Source organism: Setaria italica, chromosome VII (genome assembly GCF_000263155.2).
Source record: "Setaria italica strain Yugu1 chromosome VII, Setaria_italica_v2.0, whole genome shotgun sequence".
Lineage (NCBI taxonomy): Eukaryota > Viridiplantae > Streptophyta > Magnoliopsida > Poales > Poaceae > Setaria > Setaria italica.
The window spans coordinates 26,464,438-26,481,348 of record NC_028456.1 but is presented as its reverse complement, the minus strand read 5'-3'; the positions used below and the strand labels follow the sequence as shown (position 1 = coordinate 26,481,348).

At 45.6% G+C, this 16,911-nt stretch overlaps 3 protein-coding genes across 3 annotated transcripts; 1 reads left to right on the top strand and 2 right to left on the bottom strand.

Annotated features, from left to right (window-relative positions):
- Positions 1-99: 99 nt before the first annotated feature.
- Positions 100-5,457, bottom strand: LOC101762103 (chaperone protein dnaJ A6). The gene is made up of 8 exons (XM_004976375.3): positions 5,303-5,457; positions 4,550-4,727; positions 4,305-4,470; positions 4,085-4,223; positions 1,288-1,421; positions 1,036-1,178; positions 712-910; positions 100-614 (listed from the first exon to the last, which is right to left on the bottom strand). The coding sequence occupies exons 2-8, from the start codon at positions 4,697-4,699 to the stop codon at positions 286-288; spliced, it is 1,260 nt and encodes a 419-aa protein (XP_004976432.1). The 5' UTR covers positions 4,700-4,727; positions 5,303-5,457; the 3' UTR covers positions 100-285.
- Positions 5,458-8,048: 2,591 nt separating this feature from the next.
- On the bottom strand, positions 8,049-10,956 carry LOC101759143 (probable transcription factor MYB58). The gene is made up of 4 exons (XM_004978108.2): positions 10,672-10,956; positions 9,580-10,556; positions 9,052-9,301; positions 8,049-8,869 (listed from the first exon to the last, which is right to left on the bottom strand). Exons 2-4 carry the CDS (start codon positions 9,813-9,815, stop codon positions 8,330-8,332), a joined length of 1,026 nt encoding a protein of 341 aa, XP_004978165.1. The 5' UTR covers positions 9,816-10,556; positions 10,672-10,956; the 3' UTR covers positions 8,049-8,329.
- A 12-nt stretch (positions 10,957-10,968) lies between these two features.
- Positions 10,969-16,053, top strand: LOC101761688 (probable isoaspartyl peptidase/L-asparaginase 3). The gene is made up of 7 exons (XM_004976374.3): positions 10,969-11,201; positions 11,269-11,455; positions 12,685-12,749; positions 12,855-13,292; positions 13,364-13,422; positions 15,191-15,295; positions 15,578-16,053. Exons 1-7 carry the CDS (start codon positions 11,124-11,126, stop codon positions 15,795-15,797), a joined length of 1,152 nt encoding a protein of 383 aa, XP_004976431.1. The 5' UTR covers positions 10,969-11,123; the 3' UTR covers positions 15,798-16,053.
- The last annotated feature ends 858 nt before the right edge of the window (positions 16,054-16,911 follow it).

Here is a 16,911-nt window from a genome sequence, read left to right as displayed (position 1 = left end):
ATTAGCCGCGACTTATGCAATTAGTTTTATAATTAGTTTATGTTTAGTCTGCGACTTATGCAATTAGTTTTATAATTAGTTTATGTTTAGTCCTTCTAATTGGTATCCAAACATCTGATGTTGACCCGAACTAAAAATTAGTCCATGGATCCAAACACCCCCTCAGACAATGTAAGAGACTCGCTAATACTTTAATTTCTCATACACCAACAACTAATTAAATCTGTGTGGGGGTTTATTATGGCTTATGATAGACAGACAGAGCGTTAAACATCTTCTTGCTTCTTACTGCTGGGCACATTGCACCCTTGGCCCAGCATCCTCATCCTCGTCGACGTCTTCGTAGGCTTCCCGCTGCCTTTGGTACTTCCTACGCCTCATCTCCTCTTCTATGTTGACATCGTGCATTATGGTCTCCTCGCACTGATCCACCTCCATGTCTGACAGACGTCCCCTAGGCAACTGTGGCAGCACCTTCTCAAGCGCCCGGCATTGGTCAGGGGAGAGTGTGCCAGATTCAGGAAACTCGACGTTGAATTCCACAAAGAGACGGCCCTTCATGAAGGGCCGGCCATACTGTGGCACACCCTCGTCGTTTATAGCCTTGTGTTGACCTTTTCGAACAAAAGCGTGTAAGCCATTTGTAAAAGTCTAACCTATTAGAATTTAGAGACCAAAGACTTGTTGGAAAACCAAAAACTGGGAACATACCGGGTTTAATAATTTCACCAGGATTGGACTTGATTAGAAGTTGCCTACCGTCAAGATGGGTCAGAATGAACTGGAACCCACACAAAGCTTCCGTCAGAGAAACTGTGTGCTCAATGAACAGGTCATCATATTTCCTCTTGAATCTTGGATGCTCTTTAACTTGCAAGATAAAAACAATGTCTCCTGTCACTGTGTCAGGCTGCAATGGCATAGAAGACATATTGCAATATTAGTCAAATATCGGCGAAAGCAGTTATGAATAACTCAGTGGATGTGTATATGCCTGCATCTTATGGCTATAGGAAAGGTGCAGACTGAACTCACAGCTTCATCAGCTTCGCCCTGGAATACAATCTTTTGGCCATGTTGCATCCCTTTCTCAATATGAACCTCAAGAACCTTCTTCTCTTGAACAACTTTGTTGGCTCTGCAGCTTGGGCATCTGTCCCTTTCACGAATGATTTCACCTGATTGATGATACAAGATTACAATCACAAAATTAGATAAACCAAAATGCATTCTGAAGGAAGACACAAAACACTCAATGGATGCAGAAATGGAACAAGAGTAGCATACCTGATCCTGTACATTCAGGGCAAACAGTATTCATCTGTTGGATCATGCCTAATCCTATCTGTCTTGTTATAGTCTTCATTCCTATACCATGACAACCATAGCATGTTCCAGGTGCTCCAGACTTGGTTCCTTTTCTGAAAATAGGGAGAAGAAGCAACAGAAAAGTGAGACATAATGTTAGACCCTGATGTAGAAACATGGAAAAAGAAGTATTGGCATAGGTCCTTCCTTGCTCTTCAAGAAAAACTAAGCAGATCATTGCAGGATAGCATTGTTACCTTAAAAAATTTAGCAAACTCTGCCTAAAATGCGTAAAATAAACAAGTTACTTCAGGTAGGCTTGAACGGGTTAGTGATAGGGGGAACTTGCATGGGCTTGGTTTCATTGTTTAAAGGGGAGTGATGATTTAATTCGATTCTGACCTAAGGGGTTTAGTGTAACCCCACTTGGCATTGACAGTATAGGATTACTGTACAGGGATAAATCGTGCTGGTAGCGAAAAATCTGATTCAAACAAAATGAGGATTATCCCAGGCACCCAGCTTAACTAGGACATAAGAAACTGACTGAGGGTCAATAGATGAAAGTCAATTAACATTGGATGATAGGTGCAGGTACTGAATAATCCATGGGGGCTTGCTGCATACCGGTGAATTTTTATTGGGAAGGAGCACTACCCTTGTTTTCATATTTAAAAAGGAGCAAAACTGGCTGTCCATTGGATTAATCTTTTATAAAAGCAGTAAAAAGAAAAAAAAGGTTATTGCAAGTTTATTTTTTTAACATAGGCTTACATACATCCGCCTGAACAGGATTCACCCAATATGATGATCCTATTACAATTTAATACTCCTACATAACTACATAAGAACCAAGCATGTTTGCATAGTGTTGAAAAAAAAATCCTTATTATGCCAGTCTAAAAGTTGCTTGCATATTGTCGAAATTATGTCTGTACTGTTCTTTTCAGAAGCTGATTTTTTAAGAACAAAAGTGGTCCACTTTACAAAAAAATAGAATACCCTATGGATAGCAGCTGGCAGAAGTTTAATAGAGGTTTCGTCAAGGGATAACATTCTCTTGTCTTTCTGGAAAAATAGTGCCTTCTAAAATTACTGGGTGACACAAGTATGTTGCCACCTGTGATTTCATAGCAACATGAGATATGAATTACAATGAAGGGATTGAAAGGGAACAACCCATGTGGAATTAACTCCTCAAAGGATTGTCCAGGCTAAGGTGAAAAACTTATGATCAGAGCACACATCTCAGGTACAAGTATATCAATAAATAGCCAAAACTAATGTGTTGGTAAATGTGGAAAGAGTAAAACTGCCAAGACAGTGCAAATGATAACACTTCAGAACAACTAAAGTCTAAAACACTAATCACATGCAATGATTCTTGGTAAATCTGAAAGATGAGAGCTAAGTCTCGAGCCCTGACCATCAGCACTAGAATCTGAGGACACCCTCTAGCTAAACCACATAGATGGACTGGGGAAGTCATTGCTATTGAGCTAGCATACCTAAAAGCTCTTTTGTATTTCCCAGATATGTCTTAAGAATTTTCCACAAAAAAAAAATCTTAAGATCTTAACGATGTAAGACTTCTACAAGAGCAATGAAACATTGAAAGGCTAAGTGCCTGCGGAGAGCCAAATACAGTTGGCAAACAATTTTGCCGTTCAAATTCCCCTCTGTACGTAGCAGTGTAACTGTTGTTAAATTCCACACACTGATCACTGGAAGATGTTCTGTATCTTTTGCCAATATCATTTGAGCTACTACCGCAACCAGGCAAGGATAATAGGACGCGGAAGTGTGCAACGCTTGCACAAAACTACTAACATTGTCTATGTTTCAGTCTAACAAAGCAAAGTTTTGAAGACACGAACATCACATATTCACACAAAACAAAATTAAAAGCCACAAATTCATTTGATGGTGACATCATTATCTCATCTGTTACATGGGAAACATTCATGTAGTACTCAGCAAATCAAGATGCAATGTGAGCATTGACACTAACCGATATTAGCATCACAAGTGCAGTTTCCAACCCCCAGTGCCATTACCAAATATAGTCCAGTGCAATGTGGACGAGTTGTTTCATACCTTAGTGTGTATTTTGAAAATTTCTATATGTCATGAGTATGGATGATAACAGCAGCCTGTTATACAAGTGATGACATCATCTTGAATTATGCATGGAATTTTGGCATGTCAAACAAAAATCATATTACCACAGAAATAGATTACTGAAAGTTCCCATCCTGTTAACTTTTGATTTTTTATCGCGCTTGTGATTATATTCTAGGAAACTCTGATTGCCACCAGAATCAATCAGATGAAAAGTTTTCAGCAACTACAATGCTCAGTAGATAGTGGACAACCGAACTTGTGACTGAACAAGGATTGATTGCACATGGAACTATAACTGAACTTTTCTGTTTGATTCTCCTTGCCAAATTTAGGATTAGATGGTGTCTTAAGTATAGCAGAGCTAATTTAGAATTTAGTACCTTTAAATCAGCCTACCAATCATGGTTTCAAAGGCGTCGCCTAGGCGTCCAGGCGGTCCCAGCTCGCCTTGGTAAACCGTCCGCCTTGTCACCTAGGCGATAAGGCGTGCACAGATTTCCAAGGTTGCCTTGTCGCCTTTAAAACACTGCTAGCAATTATATTCCAAAATTCAAAAATCTCTTTCGCGCGCGTGTTTTTTTTTTTTTTTTTTTTTTTGGGGGGGGGGGGGGGGGGAGGTGGTGTCCTGCATGGAACTTTACAGAAGACTTACCCTTTGCACTTTGAGCATAGAACATTCCGTGATAACGATAATTTCTTGGTAGCCCCATTGTACACATCTTCTAAAGACACCTTCAGAGAATGCACCACATCCTCACCACGTTTCTGTCTGCGTACTCTTGACCTACTTCCTACAAATGATAAATCCTTGTGTAATTATAAAAATACAGGGTAAAATGTATTGAGAAACTTAAGATGATAATTTGCATTACCCCCAAAGGAACCACCACCAAAAAACTGCTCAAATATGTCAAACGGATTATGGAAGTCACCACCTCCTCCCATTCCCTCCTTGAGACCATCCTCTCCATATTGGTCATATATCTCCCTCTTCTCTGGGTCACTAAGCACCTCATAAGCTTGAGATAATTCTTTAAACTGTCGAACCAATGAAATGATGGTCAGAACAAACCAAACAATCCAAATTGAAGTAAGCAGATGTCGCTTATTGTCAAACCTTTTCTGGGTCACCACCCTTGTCAGGGTGGCTCTTGATCGCAGCCTTTCTGTATGCTTTTTTGAGCTCATCCTGGCTTGCAGTACTAGAGACGCCAAGCACCTCATAGTACTTGGTGTTGTTGCTCCTCCTTGGCACACGCCCAAACATTTCTTTGGATCACAGGATAATTGCAATTCTGCAAAAGGGTAAGCTTAACTGGATCAGCTAAAAGCACCATAAAATTTACCAGTTATAAAACCATTTCTATAGCAGAACTAAAAGGTGAACAATTTTATGCTCTGCAACAATAGCAGTTCAGCTACACAAATGTGAACAAGTTATACACCGTTCACCAACTACTCAAAAACTTGTAAGCGTAGTAGTCTAGCAATCCAACTCACGCTAAAAAAAATAGCAAATCTAGAATCTTTATCACCCACATGTTCTAGATAATGGTCTGCATAAAAAGGAAAAATTCTTATGGAACTAAAAAGCCGATCACCGTACTTCCCCAACCACCACGCATAAAAAAAAAAACTTTCCCATGCCTCCCAAGAGCACCCAAAACTTCAGTTCCCCCAAAAATCCGATCCAACACTACTCTCCACCTCTGCGTCAAATCCAACCGGAAAGGCTAACAGGACGGCCAAGAACGGCACAAATCAAGTGAAGAAACACTCGATTTCCCCCGCGGAAGAGGCGTATCCGCAGTCTGATCGACCTCTATTACAGTAAAGACATGGAAGATTAGTTTTTTATCAGCACCCGTACCTGAATCTGTAGAACCTAGGACGACGACGAGGACGACACAGGGGAGCAGCGTACTACCGCTCAACCCACGCGACGGAAAAAGAGTTTGCTGAGTCTGTGGCCGTGCGGCTTTATGCACACTTGCTCTATCATTGCCGGTTCGCGTGCTTGCTCGGAAGCTGAGATAATCTGGGCCGTTCGGTGGAGGCCATCGGTTTGGGGGTGCTCTGGTGCCGGGGGTAGACGGGTAGACGAGTGGAGGTGTACACAATACTACCTTATACTATACTACTGTTCGAAAATGACTCGTATGTAAGGATCCAGCGGTTGGGATTAATTGTATACTACTAAAACCTTAAGTTGTAGTATAGGTAGTATACATGAGTAGTATATGTGGTATAGGGGTATGATGGGAAAGATATGAGCTCCGATCTGATCTTCACTCTCCCGCCGGAGATCAGCAGCCTCAGTAACCTCGACTTCGTCAACCTCTCCGGGAGCTTGCCGGCGTCCTTCGTTGGGATGCGGAAGATGCGGGAGTTCGGCATATCGTTCAACAACCTCACCGGCGAGATCCCAGGGGTTCACGGGCTGGCCGGAGAGCTCATATCGGGATGGATCCTCTTCTTCTCGAGCCACGTCGCCGGCGCGGTGATCGTGGCGGCCGACATGCGCTGCGAGGGCCGGGTCGCGCTGGCGCGGCTCTACGACGCGCTCAACATGCTCCAGGGGGTCAGGCTGCTCACATGCAGGGGACACTACACCATCGACCTCACTGTTGGCGTCGGGGCAGGGATCCTCTTCGACACGATCGCCGGTGGTACTTCAACGCCAAGAACAGCGACAGCAAGAACGCGCACTGCCGCAGCTGCCAGAGCTACAAGGCTCTCCTCTCCCACTAGCTATCACTGATATGATTACGTTTTGGCCAATTGAGGATTAGTTCATGTCAAATTCTTTTTGAGTTTTTCTGGCAGATCGCGACTTTGAAATCCCCAAATAATATATGTTGTGCTAATTACAATTTTATCCATACCAAAAAATAGTCTATACTCTATACTACCACCTGGTAGTATTGTGCACCGTAAAAGAGCTCGACGAGTGGGCAATTGGTGTGGCTGACTGGCTGGTGGCCTGGTGTTAACAAATTTGCAATAACACCACCTTAAGCTGACTTAGGAGTTGTTTGGATACAGTGCTAAAGTTTAGCATCTTGGGTGAGAAATGACTACATTGCCCTCATTTATGACTGGCTTGGGGAAAAGTGGAGAGGGGAGAGAGGGGGCAACTAGGGAAACTCATTAGCACCTTTTAGCACCCCTTGGGTGTGCTAAAGAAAACAAGGGTGCTAAACTTTAGCACTCACCTTTTAGCACCCCTGTTTGGGAGTTCAAGTGCTAAAAGTGTGCTAAAAATGAGGTGCTAAAGTTTAGCACCCCTTTCCAAATACCCCCTTAGGCTCTTTTTGGATACACCCTTCTAAAGATTAGGAGTCCACTTTTAGAACATTTTTAGGACTTGTGCATCTAAACATGAGTTCTAAAAGTACGCTTCTAAACTTTAGAAGGCCATTTTCATTAGGAGGGCCAAGGGGTACTAATGGATCTTATTTCTCCTAAAAGTGATCCCCAAGTCTCCCTTTACCCTATTGCCCTCGCATGTATTAATGATGTGAACAATGCAGGGGTAGTTTAGAGGAGTAATTGGGGGGTAAAAATGACATTTTCCCTCTAAAGCCCTAAAGATCTGTAGTTCATCTAAACAACCCTATACTAAACTTTAGAAAGGCTAGGATCCTAAACTTTAGTACACTATTACATTTGAGGAGTTTGTATCCCAACAGAGCCTTAGCCTATATTATCAACAAGCAGTCAAAAGAGTTTAGAAGCACAGCATATGGCGTGACAAAGCAAGCAGAGAGAAGAAAGCAATACTGGCGCAAACCAGGTGCGGAAACTCTGAAGATTAATACAGATGGAGCTTTCAACCCGAAGAATGGCAGGGGCGGATGGGTTTTTATCGTACGTGATGAGAGTGCGACAGTTACCCGTGCGGGAGCCGCCAGTATTTGTTGGATGCTTTCCATGCGGAGATGGTAAGCTTTCCCGCATGGGGTCACAGAGGCAGCCAATCAAGGCATGAACCGTGTGATCCTGGAAACAGACTCGGTGATGGTCAAGCTTGCTCTGGAATCAAACTCATTTGGTCTAGCGCCAACCGGGGGTATCGTGTATATGAGATAAAGAACATAATTAGCTCAATTTTTTGCAGTTTGTAATAGGGTTGCGCACGCTGTAGCGCCGCTTGGATGTAAGTGTCCTCAAGGTACCGTTCTTCATGGGAACGGCACGCCCAATGGGCTCGAGGACCTGGTGAGAGACCAGCGACGACTCCGCTGAGTCCTTGATCTAATGGAATGCATATTCCCGTCAAAAAAAAAAAGTTACTCCCACCATAAATCAAAGTTTCACATGTGTAATGTCCAAAACAACTTACAATCGAAGACAATCAAAGCTGTTGCTTGTACAACAAGAACTTAAAAAATGAACATTGGTGAGGCATTTGACATCCTCTTCAAAGAGTCGTGATTCGTATAAGAGCAACTTCACACTCTGACGTGTGACATCTTCAGTAAACAATGCGACTCCAAACCCGTCGTCTTTAGATCAAGAATTCATGAACAACACACCTCGTTTCCGCGTGACAAGCACAACAACACTTGGCCCAAATAGCACAAACAAACACTTTTACGCAGGAGTACGCTACATGCTAAATTTCTTAAATCTCTTGTACTCGACTGATACCAATCTTACAGCATATTACAATCACTCGATCAATACTTGCATATTACATTCTGCATCTATGATTAGAAGCATTGCACTTTCCATATCCAAACACAAAGCTCTAATCTGAATCACTGCGAGGTTAACTAAACTGGCTGCAATCTAGTCCACAAGGCTAAACTTTCAGCAACCGCTAGTACTGGTCAGCAGCGTCAGAACAGACAGTACTGGTTAACAAGGCACTGGTCCATCGGGAAGGCCAATCTCAGAATCCAGAGCTCGTCGCAGGCGGCGACAACGGCGGGGGCACCTGATCAAGGGAGTCGAACATGTCTGGCGGGAGGTCGTCGAAGAAGTCGGGCGCGTCCGGGGGCTCGGCCTTGACACCACCCTGCGCGCACCCCGTGCCGAAGAACGGAAAGATCATCGGAGCGGGTTGCGTCATCATCGGAAGCAGCTCCTGGTAGGCGAGGTCATCCATGGCGCCGGCGTTGACGAACCCGCCGGGAGCCATGTTCCAACCCTCCGGCATCCCCGGGTAGTCGAGCAGAGGGTACGGAGGCTCATCGAACGGCAGCCTTGGTAGCAACAACGGGCCCGCGTTTGACGACGAGGAGCACGCGTGGCTGTCGGCGACCGGCGCGAACGGCGGCAGCGCTCCGTTGAAGCCGAGAAGCCCGGAGCCCGCTGCCTGATCGTACTGGATCAGGGCAGCATTCTGGGTGTCCATGAATGGTGTTGCTGCGCTGCATGGGTGGACGCCGGAGGAGCTGCTCCCGAATGGAACTCGGTCCAGGCAGGGACCCTGACGATGACAGTTGACAGCACACATTTCATCAGGAAATGTACATTCATATATATGGAGAAAATAAGCAATTTCATAGTGGGGACAAAGGACTGAAATTCCTCGTGATCGTTTCCCTGAAATACATCAGTGGGCTGAAGAAAAGGAAGGACCGACGAGCAATGTGAATCGCAAGTGCTTACCACGGCGGCGGGGCGCGACTGCAGAGACGAGGCCGCCGCCGGCGCCTTGGCTCTGGTGCTCCTGCTGGACGGGGCGGGGAGCGGTGCGCGCAGGAGCCTAGCGAGCCGCTTCTGGCGGGTGCTCCAGAAGTTCTTGACGTCGTTGTCCGTCCTCCCCGGCAAGTAGGTGGCGATCCTCGCCCACTTGTTCCCGAACTGCGCCTGCAACTCCAGCACCACCCGCTCCTCGTCGGCGGAGAACTTGCAGCCACTGTCGCAAAACGTTCAATTACCAATTTACCATCGTGAATTCACGATCAACCGTGCACGAAATGCAGACGGGCAACAAATCATCGCGGTGCAGCGGGATACCATGAGGGAGGGATGGTTCGCGATCAATGCAGCCTAAAACCCAAGCAAAATGCGGTTCTAAGTTCTAACAACTAGCATTAAACCACTGAAAAATGCAGTTCAGAATTTCCAGTGCCTCTGAAACCAAGCAGAGAGGAGGAGGAGCGGATCAAAGCAAACGGGAGGGTTGGCGCTCACGTCTTGAGGTTCGGCCTGAGCTTGTTGACCCAGCGGAGGCGGCAGGACTTGCCGGTGCGTGGCAGGAGGCCTTTGGATCGAATGGAGCTCCAGTCGCGGGGCCCGTGCGCGCGCACGTGCTCCAGCAGCACCGCGTCCTCCTCCGCCATCCAGGGCCCCTTCCGCACCGCCGCACCGCCGCCCGCCGCGTCCCTCCTGCCGCCCCGCCGCCGGGCACCGCCAGGTGCTCGAGCCATTGCCTCAACGCAGGAGCACGATCTCTCCTCTCCCAATGGAACTGTTCCGGACAGGGGCTGTGCCGTCGCCGTGCTCCTTATGGGGCCCGTGGGGACGGAGTGGCGCACGTGGCGCGACCGGGAGCGTCAGGTGGCGATCCGACGGGCGGGTTTGATTCCCGAAGCGGCGCAGGCAGCGGTGGAGCGGGCGCACGAACGCGGGCGGGTAACCGCTCCTCCACCCCCACGACCTCCGATTCCCGCGGCCCAAGGATGCTCTGTGTCTAGCCGACTCGCCGCTATTTTGTTGTTACGTGCGCCCAAAATTCAGGGCGTCCTGTCACGAATTTGTGGTCTTTCGAATCACCTATATGGTAGAAATTGGTTTCAGACAGTTTGCATTTCAGAAAATTCAGCAAAGAGAGTAAAGTAGTATGCGCACTATGGTCTATGGAACGAAGGAGAAGTAGATTTTGATCAAAATAATAAGCTTGTGATACAAGGTAGGAGTAGTACACTACAACAGTCATCTTATTACTCCTTTGCACACCAATTCAGAATGGCAGACACCTAGCTCACAAATGTGAAGCAATCCAGATCACATCTGCCACCCAGAATTCTACTAGTTTCCTAGCAGGACTGAAATTTCTCGTCCAAATCACAGTTGCGGCATGCTGTCACTAGTCAGTCACCTCCCACTCGGCGAGGAGGAGCTCCCATCCACCTCCGGATGTTGGCGCCGATGCCCTTCATGTCCTCCACCTGCAGGACACGGGCACCATCGCGGGCGCACCAGATCAGCGCGAATTCGTGCAGCAAAACCGCAGTGTTGTTCACCGCACATGAGCGGAGCGGAATTTTGGGGTAGGAGACGTACCGATCCGACGCCCGCGGCGAGCACTCCGGCGGCGACGGCGGTGGCGCCGGCGCCGACGAAGAGGGAGGCGATGGCGAACGCCTTGAACGGCATCGCCACCTCCGCGCCGCCCTTGCCCCGCCTGAACCACGCGACCCCGGTCCCCACTTGTGCCGCGCTCGCCGCCGCCCACCACGGCCACCTCTCCGCCTCCGCGCCGCCGCCGCCGCCGCCGCCGCCGCCTCGCTCGTCCATCGCCGCCGCCACTAGGGTATTTCGGGGTCAGCTGCGGGAGTGGCACCCAATACAAGCGCAAAATCTCACCGACAGGTGGGACCCATAAGGAAGTAGCCAGCTGCCAGCCCACTGACATGCGGGACTGGTCGCCACCGAAGCGCCTGTTTGGGCGTATCGCGGATTCGCGGTGATCTGACCAAGGCCAGTCCGGCACCCGCCAGTCCGCCACTGTATCCATGGATTCCATGGGGCGGAGCTCCGTGCGGCTTCTCGTGGCCGTGGGGCTCCTGCTGCTACGGTTCAATTGGTGCTTGGTAAGCGAAAATCCGTTTCGATTCGTTCTCTGGAATTTGGATTTGGAATTTTGGGGGTTTCAATCAGGCGGTGGATGGCGGAGGCGTGGCGGAAGTGGGCGGAGCGTTTCCGATGGTGGTGAGCACCTGGCCGTTCCGGGAGGCGGTCAGGGCGGCGTGGGAGGTGGTCTCAGCCAGTGACGGAGGGGGTTCGGCCGTGGATGCTGTCGTCGCTGGCTGCTCCGCCTGCGAGGTCCTCCGCTGCGATGGCACAGGTCAGTCGCTTGCCCATGTCATTCTCCTTGCAGCAGATGGAGCGATGCCACAATTGTTGCTCACGAGATCGCGGAGCTTAGGTGGAAACAGTGGTGTTGCTTTTTAAAGCATATTGATACATGAACGCTTCAACTGCAAACTGGAAGGCACATCACGCAGCTTCGAAACATGATGTAACGTCAGGAATTACAATAGAAAATCGAATTGTTAAACCTAAATGTCCAAACACTTCAGTAGATTACTGTTTGCATCGCGGATTTTCTAATATGTATTTGTATACTGCCATTGCTACATGCAAAGTGTTTTCTGTACTTCTGTTCTGTATTGCTTCCTGTATCCGTTGCAGGTAATTGTTTCTTGGTTACCTCTCCATTGACTGATGTGCTGGATAGTGGTCAATGCATGGTTCACCTTCATAATCTGGATAATAGATGGAATGCTTTTGAAATTTGTATAGCAGTATAACAAAGTGGATAATGACTACTCCATAGACCATGTATGCGCTTGCTGGCATAGAGTGTCACAACAATTGAACGTGTTGGTGGCAGAAATGTTTTCCATAAACCATTGGTGCCATTTGAGTTCACCTAGCTGTAGATGGAATGAAGATTATGTTCTTTCAATTTGATGAAACATATTGATATACAAGAGTTGGGTCTAAAATTGAATCATTTTCAGTTATTTGGCATCATGTTGCTGACAATACTAAAGATTCTAGCAGAATATTTTTTTAGCATGGTTGTGGTATCTGAGGTTCGATGTTTTTTTTTTTTGCTTTCATTTGGGAAGTGTGGAGTGTACTCTAATGATGTACCTGTCTGCATTCTTCTTGGAGTTTAGTTTACTTTGAGACAGTAAAACCAAATATATTTGACCATGGAGAGTTAATCCAAGTAATAAGATATATAAATGAGGTTTTACATTAACTACGCTAATTTTCTCTTACTCAGTAAAAAAGATAGTTGGCATCAAAACGCAACTTTTCTGCCTAGTCATGCTAATTTTTTTTCTCGAAAGAGCTGCGTATCATTCCTGCTCTTCTAGTAGATGCTTTAGATATTGATTTTGGTGTGTTCAGAAATACTCTCCATCTGTTCATAGTGTTTTAACTCCTAATGCAGAGCTCCTTCCTTGTCCACAACAAATCTATTTGAAGAACTTGCCTATGTTTAGTGTGCCTCATGACTCAACTTGGTTCTGATATTGACTATTTTCACACTTCACACAGTTGGTCCAGGTGGAAGCCCAGATGAGAATGGTGAAACTACATTAGATGCTCTTATTATGAATGGGGTAACAGCTGTTTTACCTACTCATGCCACAGTACATGTTGATATCTTGTTCCAGTTCATAGTGGATGTGATACATTGCATTATTTTCGCTTAAGAAAACTGGCAGGCGACAATGGAAATTGGAGCTGTGGCTGCCATGAGATATGTTAAGGATGGAATTAAGGCAGCAAAGTTGGTCATGGACCACAGCTTGCATACTCTGCTGGTTGGAGAGAAGGCAACAGACTTTGCAATTTCAATGGGCCTTCCAGGACCAATTAATCTCAGTTCTCCAGAGTCTCTTGAGAAATGGGCAAACTGGAGACAGAACCACTGCCAACCTAACTTCTGGAAAAATGTTGCTCCTGCTGGTAGCTGTGGCCCTTACCGTCCTATCAATTTAGCTCAAGCATTGGACTCTGTAAAGCATGAGGTAGAAGGAAGTCAAGGAGGCGTTTGCCAGGATTGGTTCCAAAGTGATAATTTACTGGAGCCAATAAACTCCCATCTGAAGTTTATTGATCGCCACAACCATGACACTATCTCTATGGCTGTGATTGACAAGGTGGCTTACAATCAATATTAGTTAACTCTTTCTGCTGCTGAAAAACTAATATTGGTATTGTTTTATGTTAGATGGGTCACATAGCTGTCGGGACATCAACCAATGGTGCTACATTTAAAATTCCAGGAAGGTGAGCATTTGCCTGATGTTGGCCCATTTGGCACAGCAATCTAGCATGGACACATCATAAGCTAAATTACTAATGTTTTTTTTTGCCCTGTACCTCTTTGTGCTATTCTCTAGTTACTCAGTGCTTCTAATCCCTATATAGCATGCCATTGTACCATTTGGTGCATCTTTCCTGTAGTCATTGAGTGTGGTAGTTACTATTTGGTCTGGCCTTGTAACACTGTACTTGCAGTGTCTATTTGAATTTTTCTATGTCGATCTATTTGGAAAATGATGTTAATCCACCATATGTCCTCTCCACTGTTTGTATCGAGCATCTATTTAATGCATTTTGCTTTTTTGTTACATTTATTGCGTGAAACATACCAGTCTAGGTTCCTAGTTGAATGTGTGGAGTCCATTTGTTCTGTAGGAACCAAAATATGGGATTATTCTATTTTGTGGTGCACCACTACTTGGCTAATGCCATGTTTGTATCCACCATCTAAAGTTTAGCTGGCTAAATTTAGCAGCTAAAGATGTTTAAAGACAATTCTACCCACCTTGGGATTTACCGCGCTGGATGGAGTACGTGGACGGCGAGGGCGACGTGGCCGGGATGGCCACCGGTGGCGGCGGCAAGCGGCGGGTGCTGCAGGGCGGGTCTGGGTACGTCGGCTACGACGCGCTGCTCAGGGACAACGTGCCCTGCTCCCAGCGCGTCGCTGAGCTGAGCGCTGCACGCGTCGTCTCCGGTTAATACAAATCATGTATTTGTCGCGGCTAATTAAGAGGTTGCTGCTAGCTTGATGGTGATGCTTGTTTAGGAGTTTGGAGGCATGGCTGATCGGTTGTGCAGTGGATATGTATGTGTCTGTTCTGTTCTGTGTTCTAGCTTTCGGTATTGTTTATCTTTAGCCTTTGAAAGAACCTTCTCTATTTTTTCCCTTTACTTTGTGCGACATACAGAGCAACGGAGCACAGCAACAGCAGCTCCTGGTGAGATACAGAACAACGGAACAGAGCAACAGAAGAGATACAAGTGCAATTAAGAAGGGTAGCATGGTAACTTATTTTTAACAACTACCATTTAGCTAGTGGATCCAAACACCCCTAGCTAAAGTTTAGCCAGCTAAACAAAAGTTTCTAAACTTTAGCTAGCTAAACTTTAGATGGGTGGATCCAAACAGGGCCTAAGTAGTGGTTAATTTTTATTTTTGGCCAATTTCTTCCCACACCTTTCCTTTTTTAGCTAATTTTCTCCCATCTCTTTCTTTTAGGGCTACTACGTCCTGCATCTTTCCTTTTTAATATCATATATGTTCCTTACCCTATTTATTTTTGTTGGCTCAATTTTATTTACTTATGAGATTTGTTGATTCAATATTTTCTTAGTGGCCCAACTTTGTTTTAGCAGATTTGTTGGGTCTACATTTTCAGTAATTCAATATTTTATAATTAAAGGAAGAAGTATAATTTCCTTTTAGGGTGACAACTAATCCAATTAGTGGTGAACCACCAAATAGCATGCCCCAATATGTTGCCCACTGAACTTATGCTAAGCCTATAGGTTTGAGGCCACTTTGCTTGGCATGGGCATGGCTCCTGCCTATCCATCTTTATTAGCATCCTATAAAAAAGTCCAATGAAATTTTCTTTGCAGAAATAGCAGATTAATTTCTTTATCTACCTTAACAGATATTGTATATGTTTTACAACAGAATAATATTGTTGAAAACAAAATGTAGTTTTCTCCTGATGGGAATTACTGACTGATCATTTGATTCCAGGGTAGGTGATGGACCAATACCAGGATCTTCTTCATATGGTGATGATGAGGTCGGAGCTTGTGGAGCATCTGGCGATGGTGATATTATGATGCGCTTCCTTCCATGGTAATGAAAAAATGACTAGTATTATAAGTTTCTTGTCCCTAAAAAGATGGATCAGTGTGATGACTAGCTCCAACTATAACCTCATTGAAAGAAAGATGGATGGAGTGTTGTATTCTGGTCAGAGTTGCATCTTGGGATCTTATTATATGCATACCATCCTTCTTGCACATCCAACTTTGGATACCAACCCATAAAGCATGTATTTACGCTGATGTTAGCCATGTTGACATTGGTCCAAGTCTCGTGCGCCTCAACGCAATCTTATCATAAATTTTGTTGCAGCTATCAAGTAGTCGAGAGCATGAGACGAGGGATGGAACCCCAGGATGCTGCAAGGGATGCTATATCAAGAATTGCCCGCAAATACCCGGATTTCGTTGGTGCTGTTTTTGCGGTCAACAGGAAAGGAGTCCATGCTGGGGCATGCCACGGATGGACATTCCAGTACTCCGTAATGAATTCCAGCATGCATGATGTGGAGGTAATTACAGTATATCCTTAGCAATGGCAGTTCATGGAAGACAAAGGTTTGCTTCATCAGCAAGTAGGGTATTTCAATGGTGGTGATGGACGTTATTTTCTTCATTAACGCTCACCGCTGATGTAGCAATGTCCTGTGTGGATTGTTCCGACAATTTTCTTAAGCCGATTGTTCTTAAACTGGGACCTTATTATACGTAGTTGACCCTAGTCGTGTTTTAAAAGCTGTTAAAGGCTTCCAAACACCTCTCCCATTGAATATGGCCTGTTTCAGAGTTGATTTTAGAAAAGTTAGAATTGCATATAGTCAACTTCAACTTCATGGCCTGTTCCTTTTTTTAGGGAACGGCAGGGGAACATTGAGATAATCATGTTTAATATCGTAGTCGGTGTACTTGAACAAAATTTAAAGCATCATAGGCCAATCTTGGACGGCGAGTGGTTCCCCTGCCCAAATTCCTTAATGCCTAGAGGGAATAGGAATCTCTACCTGCTAGTATTACTTCACGACTTCACGTTTGTGTTTTTAGTTTAATTGTTTGGTTTCTTCATCGTTTGAGTTCGTTCGTTGACAAGAAGACAATAGCCTGCATTATTTCTTTGTGAATAGACTAGCAGTATGCGCCCTTTTGTCAATAGTTCTATTCATTTATTATCTCCGAAAACGACGAGCCCTCGCGTCAGGCTGCAAAAATTGTTCGTTGGGTTATATTTGATTGTGGTCAGCGATGGCCATGGCCACGATTATACCTGCTTCACCTTTCATGGTCGTAGGACTACAATTCTGCAATCACGCCTGCACGACATGAATGTGCGTTATCCAAAAATGCTGCGTTGTCACATCTTGGGATACTACTGTGGCTGTTGTCATCATAATGAGTTTCTGTCAACGTGTGCTCCTGCCTTGGCTCCTGCGATGGCCCCCATGGACCCGAAGAGCCATTTCTGTGCCTGCACAAGGTCCATGCGAAATCTCCGATATTCTAGCAATTTCAAAATCAGGAGACAAGTGGTTCTAGGCCGTCGGTGACGGTGATTACGCTGTCCATGCCTCCATGGCATCGTGGCAAGCAAAGTAAAGCCTGCATTTGACACAAGGCCATCACGGTGTCTTTTAAAATGCACCTTTTACGTTT

What these genes read in the sequence shown, in the direction of transcription:
- LOC101759143 (XM_004978108.2), bottom strand. Translation starts at nt 9,815, where the DNA reads ATGGCTCGAGCACCTGGCGGTGCCCGGCGGCGGGGCGGCAGGAGGGAC. An exon ending in CTCAGGCCGAACCTCAAGAC is followed by an intron (nt 9,302 to 9,579) that starts GTGAGCGCCAAC and finishes GTTTTGCGACAG; the next exon opens with TGGCTGCAAGTTCTCCGCCG. An exon ending in AGTCGCGCCCCGCCGCCGTG is followed by an intron (nt 8,870 to 9,051) that starts GTAAGCACTTGC and finishes TGTCATCGTCAG; the next exon opens with GGTCCCTGCCTGGACCGAGT.
- LOC101762103 (XM_004976375.3), bottom strand. Translation starts at nt 4,699, where the DNA reads ATGTTTGGGCGTGTGCCAAGGAGGAGCAACAACACCAAGTACTATGAG. An exon ending in AGGGTGGTGACCCAGAAAAG is followed by an intron (nt 4,471 to 4,549) that starts GTTTGACAATAA and finishes TTGGTTCGACAG; the next exon opens with TTTAAAGAATTATCTCAAGC. An exon ending in CCCTGAATGTACAGGATCAG is followed by an intron (nt 1,179 to 1,287) that starts GTATGCTACTCT and finishes ATCATCAATCAG; the next exon opens with GTGAAATCATTCGTGAAAGG.
- LOC101761688 (XM_004976374.3), top strand. Translation starts at nt 11,124, where the DNA reads ATGGATTCCATGGGGCGGAGCTCCGTGCGGCTTCTCGTGGCCGTGGGG. An exon ending in CCTCCGCTGCGATGGCACAG is followed by an intron (nt 11,456 to 12,684) that starts GTCAGTCGCTTG and finishes CACTTCACACAG; the next exon opens with TTGGTCCAGGTGGAAGCCCA. An exon ending in ATGCTCTTATTATGAATGGG is followed by an intron (nt 12,750 to 12,854) that starts GTAACAGCTGTT and finishes GAAAACTGGCAG; the next exon opens with GCGACAATGGAAATTGGAGC.